General features: G+C 49.8%; 2 protein-coding genes across 7 annotated transcripts in view; one reads left to right on the top strand and one right to left on the bottom strand.

Moving 5' to 3' along the window:
• The first annotated feature begins 301 nt into the window (after positions 1-301).
• PSMB4 (proteasome subunit beta 4) lies at positions 302-3,205 on the top strand. Its single transcript, XM_029947543.1, has 7 exons — positions 302-477; positions 711-917; positions 1,706-1,852; positions 2,021-2,102; positions 2,466-2,582; positions 2,780-2,868; positions 3,077-3,205. Exons 1-7 carry the CDS (start codon positions 338-340, stop codon positions 3,087-3,089), a joined length of 795 nt encoding a protein of 264 aa, XP_029803403.1. The 5' UTR covers positions 302-337; the 3' UTR covers positions 3,090-3,205.
• Positions 3,206-5,431: 2,226 nt separating this feature from the next.
• Positions 5,432-11,422, bottom strand: part of POGZ (pogo transposable element derived with ZNF domain) — a 52,442-nt gene continuing 46,451 nt past the window's right edge. For all 6 annotated transcript variants that reach the window (XM_029946753.1, XM_029946755.1, XM_029946751.1 and 3 more), the window contains 7 exons: positions 10,437-10,571; positions 10,150-10,322; positions 9,869-10,009; positions 9,211-9,267; positions 8,913-9,025; positions 8,672-8,696; positions 5,432-8,542 (listed from right to left, as the gene is read on the bottom strand). In XM_029946753.1, coding sequence (XP_029802613.1) covers positions 6,862-8,542; positions 8,672-8,696; positions 8,913-9,025; positions 9,211-9,267; positions 9,869-10,009; positions 10,150-10,322; positions 10,437-10,571 — 2,325 coding nt within the window. In that variant the 3' untranslated portion in view covers positions 5,432-6,861. The remainder of the gene's footprint in view (positions 8,543-8,671; positions 8,697-8,912; positions 9,026-9,210; positions 9,268-9,868; positions 10,010-10,149; positions 10,323-10,436; positions 10,572-11,422) is intronic.

Below are 11,422 nucleotides of genomic sequence, written 5' to 3'. Positions count from 1 at the left end.
AATCCAGAAAAAAGACACGAGAATTTCTGCCTCCTCGCTCAGGATCAGTGTCTTTAAGTGGTTCCACATACCTGCCTCTCCCAACAACCTCACTTTCCTTGAATTTGTGCGTCAGAAACTCTGATCTAGTCCAGACTACTGCGCGGCGGCGCTGCGCTGCGACGTCAGGCGAGTCCCACTACGGGTCTCAGTGGTCAGTCCACCAGCGGTACGAGGGACGTGACCTCATCAACATGGCTGTTGGAAGTGGCTGGCAGGAAGAAGGTGTGGCCACAGAGGGATCACTTCCGCTTCCGTCGGCGCAAGCGCTGTCATTTCTTCTACCACCGTGACTAAGATGGAAGCGTTTTTGGAGCCGCGGTCCAGATTTTGGACCGGGGGTCCGGCCCCGGGGCAGTTTTACCGCATCCCGTCCACTCCTGGTGCCTCGGTGGATCCGGCATCCGCGCCCTACGGGGGCCCGATGGCGCGCACGCAGTAAGCTCTTGGCAGGGGGCGGGACGGCGGGGCCTGGTGTGGCCGGCCGGTGCTTAGAGAGTCCGGGAAGGCGAGGCGGGGGCCGCAGGGGAAGCGAACAGCGAGGAGCGCGGGGCAGAGTTCTGGCGAAAGAAAGGAGACCTGGAAAATTAGAAGCGGAATCCACTGCGCAGAAGAGGGCTCCGGCTCCTTCTCCGTTCCTCCCCTCGCCAGACCTCACTCTCTCTGTGCAGGAACCCCATGGTGACCGGGACCTCGGTCCTCGGCGTTAAGTTTGAAGGTGGAGTGGTGATTGCAGCAGACATGCTGGGCTCCTACGGCTCCTTGGCTCGTTTCCGCAACATCTCTCGCATTATGCGAGTCAACGACAGCACCATGCTGGGTGCTTCCGGAGACTATGCTGATTTCCAATATTTGAAGCAAGTTCTCGGCCAGATGGTGTAAGTCATCCGGAGAATAGGGAGTAGTTCCCACGTGGGGAGAGAAATCGCTTTTGTTTTGTTTTTTAAAAATCCCCATTGGCTCCTGAGTGGCTCAGTCCGTTGACCATCCGACTTCGGCTCAGGTCATGATCTCACGATTCGTGGGTTCGAGCCCCGCGACCGGCTCTGTGCTGACCGCTAGCTCAGAGCCTGGAGCCTGCTTCAGATTCTGTGTCTCCCTTCTCTCTGACCCTCCCCTGCTTGCACTCTCTCTGTCTCTCAAAAATAAATAAAAAACATTAAAATTAAAAGAAAATAAAGTGGTTAACTTTATAAAATTTTTTTAAAATTTTATTCAACTCCATTGAAGTTCTAGAGTGGAGGAGTTTTTTTTTTTTCTTAAAATTTTTTTAATGTTTTATTTATTTTTGATACAGAGAGAGACAGAGCATGAGAGGGGGAGGGGCAGAGAGAGAGGGAGACAGAACCGGATGCAGGCTCCAGGCTCTGAGCTAGCTGTCAGCACAGAGCCTGACGCGGGGCTCGAACCCACGAACGTGAGATCTGACCTGAGCCGAAGTCGGAGGCCTAACCGACTGAGCTACCCAGGCACCCCCTAGAGTGGAGGAGTTTGAGGCTGCAGCAGAGGACAGGAAAATTGGTGGGGGTGGAAGAGGAGAATGCTTACAATACATAGTTTTCAACGTTAGGGGATGTAAAGTGAGGACGAGTCTGGTAACTATTGTGGGGTGTATGAATTCCCGATTTCCACACTCTTCCCTTTCTCACAACCAATTCCTTTTAAGGATTGATGAGGAGCTGTTGGGAGATGGACACAGCTATAGTCCCAGAGCTATTCATTCATGGCTGACCCGGGCCATGTACAGCCGCCGCTCCAAGATGAACCCCCTGTGGAACACCATGGTCATCGGAGGCTATGCTGATGGAGAGAGGTTGAATACAAATAACTTATTTCCCCAACTACTAGTGTCTGTGTAGTGTCTTATCTATACCCCGCTGAGGGAGTGCCACTTCTCAGACCCTGTGGCCCCATCCTTCAGCTAAGATACCTAAGAAAATCTAAGATGGAAAGAGTTCATTGACCTGTTGTGTTCTGTTAGCTTCCTGGGTTACGTGGACATGCTCGGTGTAGCTTACGAAGCCCCTTCGCTGGCCACTGGTTATGGTGCATACTTGGCTCAGGTATGTCGGGGAGAGGGGGTGGGGGCTTGTGATTGTCTGCTTGTCCTTCCTTTGAAACCCGGATGTGGACTAGGCTAGGATCCCTACTGCTGGGCACATGGTTCCTACTGTGGAGGCAATGTGCGTTGTGCTTACATCCCGGTGACAGAGTGGTAGGTCAGATTTGGTAGACACGTGCAAAGAGGAAGGCCCTAGAATTTACCCTTCCAGTAGGTCTTAGCTCAAGGGAATCAGAATTCATTCTGGTGAGGCAGTAGGGGTAATGTCCCTTTTTTAACCCATCGATGCTGCTTTTACCACCACGGATTTGAGAACGCTGGTGTTCAGTCCCTGCTGTCTCCCGTGTTTTCCCTGTGTCTCTAGCCTCTGCTGCGAGAGGCTCTGGAGAAGCAGCCGGTGCTGAGCCAGGCCGAGGCCCGAGAGCTGGTGGAGCGCTGCATGCGGGTGCTGTACTACCGGGATGCCCGCTCCTATAACCGGGTGAGGAGGGTGTGACGGGGCCCTGGAGCGCGGGCTCGCGGTAGTTCTAATACCTGGGCCTTTGCTTTTGAAGAATAGATTGCCAGATTTCTTATTTTCAGGTTAGGGGAAGACCCTCCACATGACCTGTGCACAGATCTCAGGATCTTCTTCATTTGAGGGTGGGCATTTTTATGGAGAGCTCTGCTTTCTTTCAGTTTCAAATCGCCACAGTCACCGAAAAAGGTGTTGAAATCGAGGGGCCGCTGTCTGCAGAGACCAACTGGGAGATTGCTCACATGATCAGGTGACTGAAATTAAAATTACAGGAGGAAAAATTAGTAGAACAGTTGGGAGTCTCCTTGACTTGCACTAGGCCGGGGTTTTCTGGAGGTCTCATCTCATCCAGAAAAAATCTGGGTAAAGCAGGGTTTGGTTGAAGGACAGAGTTGCTTTTGGGAACTAAGTCCTCCCACTGTGGCTTCACAATTTTATTATGGTCTCTTCCTTTTTAGTGGCTTTGAATGAAATAACAGATGCAATATCCAGAACTGAAAGTTGTGCCCTTCTTCAATCACTTTGAACTTGACTGGTTCAAAGGTATACTTTTCTATTGTAAAATAAATAAATCCTTCGGAATGCTTGCTGAGTGGTTTTATTGTCTGACTAGGTCACACTCAGAGTGGAACTGCTAAGTACTGCCACATACCATCTGCATTCCTGGTCAGAGAACCTTGGGCCCTTGGTTCTTACGGCGGACACAGGACTCTCCGCAGGACAGTGTGGGCAATCTGCCACGCTCTTCATTTGGGCCTGCCTAAAAACAGCTTTGTGTAGAAGCCAGGCCCAGTTTTTGTGGATAACAAAGTGCTTAACATTTTTCTTCAACATTTATACCCATGTGCTGGATTCTTACAGATTTTCTGATACAATGTGGCTGCAAATGTGGTTTTAGTTAAAAAGTTTCAAAGACAGAAATACAGTATCTGTATGTAAGGGGACTCCCAGGCAGGACTTGACAGCATCAGTCCCTCACCCAAGCCGCTTCCTCACCCTTAGTAGAGGAAATAACTAAGTAACTTCAGCATTTAACTTAAATAAACGTTTATTGTCCAGGAGCGCCTGGGTGGCTCAGTCAGTTAAGCATCCAACATCGGCTCAGGTCGCGATCTCTGTTTGTGGGTTCAAGCCCTGCATCAGGCTCTATGCTGACAGCTCAGAGCCTGGAGTCCACTTCAGATTCGGTCTCCCTCTGTCTCTGCCCCTCCTCCACTCATGCTGTTTCTAACAAACAAAAAAATTAAATGTTTATTGTCCAGACCTATCAGAAAACCTCTTAAAGATATTGTCTGTTCAGGGGGGCCTGGGTGGCTCAGTCACTTAAGCGTCCCATTTCAGCCCAGGTCATGATCATAGGGTTTTGAGTTTGAGCCCTGCCTTTGGGTAAGCACCGCTCCTCTTTCCCTCTCTGCCCCTTACTCCCTGGGCCCTCAAAAAGAAAAAAAGAAGAAAAATTAGGTGTTCACTTAAAAGTTTAGGGGTGCCTGGTAGCTCAGTTAATTAAACCTCCAACTCTTGATTTCAGTTCAGGTTGTAGTCTCAGGGTTCATGAGTTCAAGCCCCAGGTCAGGCTCGGTGCTGACTGAAGCCTGCTTGGGATTCTCTCTCTCTCTGTTCTTCCCTTACTGGCTCACTCACTCTCTCTCAAATAATTAAAAAAAGAAAAAAAGACAACTCCTAAGTTTATCTGTGAGACAAATCATTTGGGGCATTAAGCAGCCAAATTTTATTCCCAAAATGGTGTTAAACTAGAATTTTAACATTTTTTGAGAGAGAGCGAGCATGAGTGGGAAAGGGGCAGAGAGGGAGACACAGAATCTGAAGCAGGCTCCTGGCTCTGAGCTGTCAGCACAGAGTTTGATGTGGGGCTTGAACCCACGAACCACAAGGTCATGACCTGAACCAAAGTCAGGCGCTTAACTGAGTGTGCCACCCAGGTGCGCCCCTAAACCTGAATTTTGAAAATGAACACCCTAGGTGAATTCTGATGCATATCCTCTAAACTGCTTTGAGAACTAGGATAGGCAGCAAACTCAGAACTTCAGTAAGGTAAGAGCAGAGGGAGAGATCAAAGTATCTCTTCCATTTTATCATCCGTGTTACAATAAACTAGTAGTAAGTGAAAGTAAAAGGACACCATGACCTTTCTGTTTCAGTCTTCCACATATTCAGTCTCAACACAGAAAGTAGTCAATAAATACTTGTTTATTGATTAAACTGAATTATTAAAAAAAAACAAAACAAAAAAAACTTCCTTCTACTACTAAGCCATGCGGGCGGAATCCACAAGGATAACTTCCTGGCCAAAACCCGGCTGATCCACTCTTGGTGTTAATGGCCTTAAAACAATTACCCATCCAGAGAGTCCACCAGTGCGCAGAGGCCAGGGGCCCTGCTCTGCTGAGGCAGGTCCTGCTGCGGAGACTAGCAAAGAGGAGGGTTAGGTCACTGTAGACAGAGCTGACCAGTTCAACTTTCTCAAAGGCAAAGGGATGACTTCAGGGTCCGTATTTTGTCAAAGTGGCATCAGACAAAAAGCTGGGAAGAGAAGCCCCAAGAGAAGATGGCTCGTCAGGTCACGTTGCCGATAGCCCAGGTTCTCGAAGCTGGCCCAGCTTACGGGTGGGATCGCTCCAGTTCACTATATTCTAGTGTGCTGGGGGGTAAGAAACCAAAACATGGACGTGAGGAGAAAGAGGTGGTAACAAATGTCTCACCCGTACCACCAGGCCTGTCACATCTTGAGTGTGTCCCAGTCTGTGTAAGGCCTACTAAAATAGGGTTACCTAGAAAAAAAAAAAACCACATTGTTTATAAATCCATTTCCCCTCATTTTATTAAATGTTCCACTTTATGTACACTTTAAAGATGAACCATTTACAAGCCTGGGCAGCTGCCTCCTTGGCTCCCAGGAGGGACACGGTGCTGAAAGCCTTGGGTTGGACAGAAGGTGTAGGTGGGAAAGCTGGACGTGGGTTTTTGTTCCTTTTCTCTGTATGTTACACAGTACATTGCAGTTTATAACCATGAGTACATACAATTAAAAAAAAAAAACCTCATGCAAATTGTAGAAAAATTTTCTTTCCTTGAAGCTGGCAGTGAAAAATAAAGATTCATGTCTTTTTCTTTGTGCACACCCCTGTGTTTCTTCTTCAGGTCACCTTCTTCTCTAAGCATTGAGAGAAGCAAGGAAAGCCACAGGGTTAAAACAGGATTTCAGCAAGTGGTTTGTCTTGTTTTACGAAGTTCGACCTTTGATTTCTTGCAGTTAGCTCCGGGCTGTAGGACATGTGACCTCCTGAACAGGCGCGCTGTGCACTGGGCATGCTGAGGACCCACACATGGGGACTGGTTTCTGCCCTAACACTGTGATCGCCTTAGTGCCTCCTGCTTGCTAACGACACATGTGTGGTCCTCTGTCCGGAGTGACGGGGTGAGCGTGGGAAAAGGGGCCAAGGGTCCCAATGCAAAGAACATTGGTTCTGTCATGTTTTTGTTGGGGGGAAGGTGGTGAGGAAAAACAAATCTAATCCATCATTCCGGATGAGAGGCGGTTTCATGCATTTTTAAAGCCACAAGTTTATATCTCAGAGTTGCTGTAGAAACCAACTCTCTGGAGAGGGAAGGAAAGAAAGGAGAAGGAAGAGAGAGTTCGGTGGGATTGTTTTTCCATTTTCATTTTTATATAAAAGTGTTAAGACCACAATGAAAAAAGTTGTTTTTATCCATATATATAATAAACCAGTTTGTGAGCTACATATTTGTGTCTCTCCCCTCTTCAAGAAATGTTCTCACATTGACAATGGTTGGAGAGCATCATGCCCAAAGACATTGCCACACAGTAAAACAAACAAACAAAAAAACCCAGATATACTATGATACAATTGAGGTAAAAGGGGAACAGAAATTTAACATTCGCCCACAAAGAATATTTTTTTGATTTTTGTCAGAAAAATACCAAACACAGTGATTTAAGTTTAAAAAAAAAAGTCACGAAAACCGGTTTTTAGCAGAAGTGAATGACCAATGGGCCAGCTCCTTGGCTCAGACAGGATCACCACTGGTATTCCTAATAATCCACAAATCCACAGGGAAGAAGTGAACATTGGGGGGGGAGTGGTGCCATAAAATTAAAAAATATACACCAAATACCCCATCTGGCATATCCCCTTTCCCTAAGCCCCTGTACCCCCCTCGTACTGTCCCACCCCCACTCCACACCCGCTCATGACCCCAGCACTCAAATCTCCATCAGATCTAGGTCAGCTTCTTCAAATCCATAAAAGGACTCGGTCTCGCTTTCACCCTCGAAGAGCTGGTGAAGGCTCTCAGGCTCAACTGTCTCTTCGGGAGACGATCTGGGTCGAGGCGTCGGAGCGGGGGGCTCCTCGGACTGGTCCCCGCTCAGCTGCAGCTGCTCCTCCAGGGAAGCGATGAGCTCCTCCTGCATGTCAGCGTTTCTAGCGGGGGAGTTAATGTTGCCATCGGGGCCAGGCAGGACACTGGCCACGAGGAAGGACCGCTGCACCAGCTCTGGACAGTTCCCAATGACGCCCAGCACCTCGGCCAGCCAGACCAGCACCAGCTGGAGCAGGACATCAGAATCGCACGCCGCGTCTGCCATTTCTCGAGCCTGCTCCTTCCACTTCTTGTGCAGGAAGTTCTTGACAGTTCTTTTGATGCACACATCCAGCGGCTGGAGCCTGGAGCTGCAGCCCGCCGGGACGACCACGGGCAAGGTGCTAGAGGCGCTGAGCACAGCCAGCACCTCCTCCGACAAGTGGGTGCGGTGGCCGTCCATCACGAGCATGCCCTTGCTGTGCTGACAAGCAGTGTGCTTCTGCCACACGCGGGCCGACCACAGCTCCATGATCTCATCATCGCTGTAGCCGCTCTCCTTTGCCTCCAGCAATATGGAGTCCGGCACGCTCGCAGGCTGATCCATCTGTCCTCGGTAGAAAACCAGAGTGGGGAGGACGGTGCCGTCCGCCAGAATGGCCAGCACCACGTCACACCAAGGTTCCCCCGTGCCCACTGTCTGCAGGGCATTCTCCTTTCGGTCATCACTGCTCAGCACCTCTGTATCCAGGAACAAGGAGATCTCATCGACAGCCACGATCATGGACAAGGGCAAGTCCTGGTTGTGAATCTGCCGCTGTACGAATTCAATGAAGAGTCCCGCATTCTCTGCCACGTCCTTAGGCAGGGTATGGGCCACGGCTCGCCGAGCGTGGGGAGTCAGGTGGTGCCGGAGCATGAAACGCACAGCCCACTCGTAAGAGATCTTAAACCCACCCTCCAGAGAACGTCCTATCTTGGTGGCCTTCTGGAACAAGGTCTCCTCATTCACGGGCAGCTGTTGCTCTCGCTGGGTCAGCACCCACTCAGCCAGCTTCTCTTCTGCCTCAAAGCTCAGATACTTGCCCTCCAGATTCTCCCCCTGGGAGGCCTGGAAGCGCCGGAGCCAGCGGCGGATGCGCCGCTGCGGATTCCGGAAGTGCTCGGCGGCCTGCTCCGTGTTGCAGCACAGAGCAAACAGTACCACTCGCAGCTTCTTCACTGACAGCTGCTCCTTCCTGCCCGCCCCGCTGCCACTACCGCCCCCTGCCGCCTGCTCGGGCTCCAGGAGGACCGGGCTCCCTTCATCCTGGTCATCATGGTCATCGACATTCAGACATTCGGGCCCCTCCGCGGCCAAGGGTGGAAGGGCTAAAGGCTGAGCTTGAGTTGGGGTTGGTGGTGGGGTCGCAGTTGAGGCTGGTGACGGGAGCGCTTGGGCCAAAGGAGCCGGAAGCTCTTCAGGCTCCATTGGGGTGCCCCCCCCCGATTTCACAGTGGCAGTTTTATTAGAGGGGAAGGCAGGAGTAGGATATATATTCTTCAAGCTCCGGTCATGTACTCGGTCACGAGTGTGGCCATGTCTAAAAGGTTGGCAAAGAGAGGAAAAGAAAGCTCAGTTCAAATAGGAGAATGAAATGCTAATAGTAGTGACGATAAAAAAAGGTGAAAACACTGAAAAACAGACACTAAACCATGAAGGGAGTTGTTACCTTGAGTGAGATATCCAAGTGAGTCCTATGGGAAAGGAGACAATAAAAAAGAGTTAAACTCAATGAAGAAACAAGCCCTCCAGTCTTCTCTAAACTTCAGACTGGAATGCTTCCCATTGGTTATGTCTATTCATAGGGTGTGTGAGTTAGGCCAGGTGGGATGCTCGTGAACTCACACAGCAGGACATGTATCCTTAGCTGCTTCTTTCTGGTCCCACTCACCCCCGTCTCTGCTACTTACCCCGCGGAAGGATGCTGCTGGACCTGTGAGAGGGGTTGGATACCAGATGCTTGGCCATGGCGTCGCCCACAGACGTAACGAAGGCACACGAAGTGCAAGCCAGCTTGATTCCACTGAGAAAGAGAATCAAGAGTGTACAAAACAAATATGACAGTGACACTAGGAGTAAGTTCTCAGGTTTAATAAAAGGAGTGTCCTTTCTCTTCTCTCTCAAATTAATTCATATGCCCAAGCCCCCACGATAAGTGGATTAATGTAAGAATGTGAAAAATGAAGAATCCATCAAGTTTTCCCTTACCTCACAGAATTTTTAAACAAAGCCAAATACTTGGGGCTCTTGCGTGGAACATGATTGCTGAGAAAGACAAAGGAAAAGTGGCATACGTTAGGGGGTTTGCTTGCTAGAGATCACCAGTCTCTGACAATGCCCCAACAAGAAAGACTCCCCTTCAACCCATCCTCACTTCAGCCTAAGCCAGTTTTCCTATCATATTAATATTCCCTATTAGTATCATAGGAATCACGGTGGTGGGGGGGGCGGTGCTACTAACACACTCACTCTGACTAAGTAGCCTGGGGTTGGGGGACAAGGGCTGAATTTCCAACAAGCTCCCATCTACTGCTACTGCCTCTTGGGCCACACTCAGTAGCAAGGCCCTACAAAATTAGAGCTTCCAAGTCATATGAATATGACAGCCCAGAGCCCAGTGTCTGCTTCAGATTCTGTGTCTCCTCTCTCTCTGCCCCTCCCCAGCTCCAGCTTGTGCTCTGTCTCTCTCTTAAAAATAAACAGTAAAAAAACAAACAAACAAAAAAAACAACAACAAAAACCATGCGTTTGACTCTTGCTCTGCTAGGAGAGATGGACAAATAGCTCTAAGAGTTGAAGGAGAGAGTGAAAGGACTTCTGGAGAATCTGAACTCCCCCACAGGGTCTGGGTTTGACCGTGACTTACTTGATCATGTGGTTGGCATAGGCTCGCGAGCAGCAGGTGCTATAGCGACACAGAGAGCAGTGAACGTAAGTAGGGAAATGGTTGGGGAAGTCTGGGATCTCAAAGCTGCACTCCAGACACGTCTGCCGGCCCATGACACTCCTGTTGAGAAACAAGGAAAATTCTGGTTACCGCCCCGGGAGTCTTCAGACAACGGATGCCGCAAGGACGCCGCCGGATTACACCGGCTCCAGGGACAGTCGCGCCCACCCGGCCCCCAGCCCGCAGCAGGAGGCACTGACATTTTCCTGACAGCTCTCTTCTGGATGCTGCGCCGGACGGGGGGATAAAGGAAGACAGGCAGAGGGTCTGTGGAGGAGGTCAGCGGCGCCGCCTCCTGCAAGGTGCTGGGAGGTGCATCGTTGGAGGAAACAGGAACAGTTCGTGGCTGTCCTCGGGAAGCCCGGATTGTCACCTGGGGGCCAAGGGAAGGAAGAATTAGGCAGTGGCCGTGCTCGACCTCACAGGAGTGACGACCCCCGGTCCTCTCCCCTTGGACCTGTAAAAGAGACGCTGGCAAGCTCTTTACCTTGGTGCCTGGCTTCAAACCTTCTAGCTGCTTGGGCTTGCGGAAGGTTTTATGGTGCTGAAGCTTGTGTTCAATTTTGTCCTTGGCAAAGAGGAACTGCAGCCGGCATTTGTTGCAGTGATACACATTCCTCTTCTGAAGGGAGAAAAAGAAAGAGAATCCCAGCAAGTTTTCTTCCCGGACAAGAAGGCAAATCAATGCTAACAATCATTCCTTCTCCCTTTCTGTGACTAACTGACAGAGGAAGAAAGAAATACACAACAGGACACCAAAACCTACCACCAAGCATCATCGCCTCCCAGGGACCCAAAGAAAGGCAGACTCACAGGCAGGATGGCTAGATGCTCCAATCATCCCTTCCTGACTTGGTTTAATAATGTGGATTAGTGGCTAAAGCTTTCCTTGCCCCTATTTTGTCTTTACATTGTGGACAGGGCCACCTCCTTCTGGATATTATTTTTTTAAACACAGTAAAAGCTATGTGATAAAAACAAAATCATACTTTTTATTCTGTACTCCTTTATGTTGTAAGTTTGCCTTCAGTTCCAACCCTCTGTCCCTCTGCACAGACACATGTTACCCATTCTGTGGGAACTCATTCATGGACAGGCTATGCACATAACCACATGACACACACGTACATCTGTCATCACCAGCTCCCTGTTTGCCTTGTCATTTTCTTTCATGACACAAACAATAGTATTTTTCTATACCTTACTGTCTTTCCTTTTAACACATCAACCACACAGATAAACCTCCTGTGAGACAAGTCTGAGGAGTCGGACAGCCTACTATTGAAGCCGTTCAGAAACGGAAACTAGCTCCTCCTGGACAGCAAGGCTCTGCTTCTGGAGCACAAGGGGCCAGATCCACGCTGCTCTTTGGAAACACACGTGTGGGGGTTACCAGCCGTCACCCCTGTGCGAGCAAGCACGTGAGCACGCGTGTGCAGACCGGGCAGGGGCACCCCCGTGGCACTCCATTCT

Source organism: Suricata suricatta, chromosome 8, assembly GCF_006229205.1.
Source record: "Suricata suricatta isolate VVHF042 chromosome 8, meerkat_22Aug2017_6uvM2_HiC, whole genome shotgun sequence".
Classification (NCBI taxonomy): domain Eukaryota; kingdom Metazoa; phylum Chordata; class Mammalia; order Carnivora; family Herpestidae; genus Suricata; species Suricata suricatta.
The sequence above is the reverse complement of the archived record's forward strand: the minus strand, read 5'-3'. Positions and strand labels throughout refer to the sequence as shown.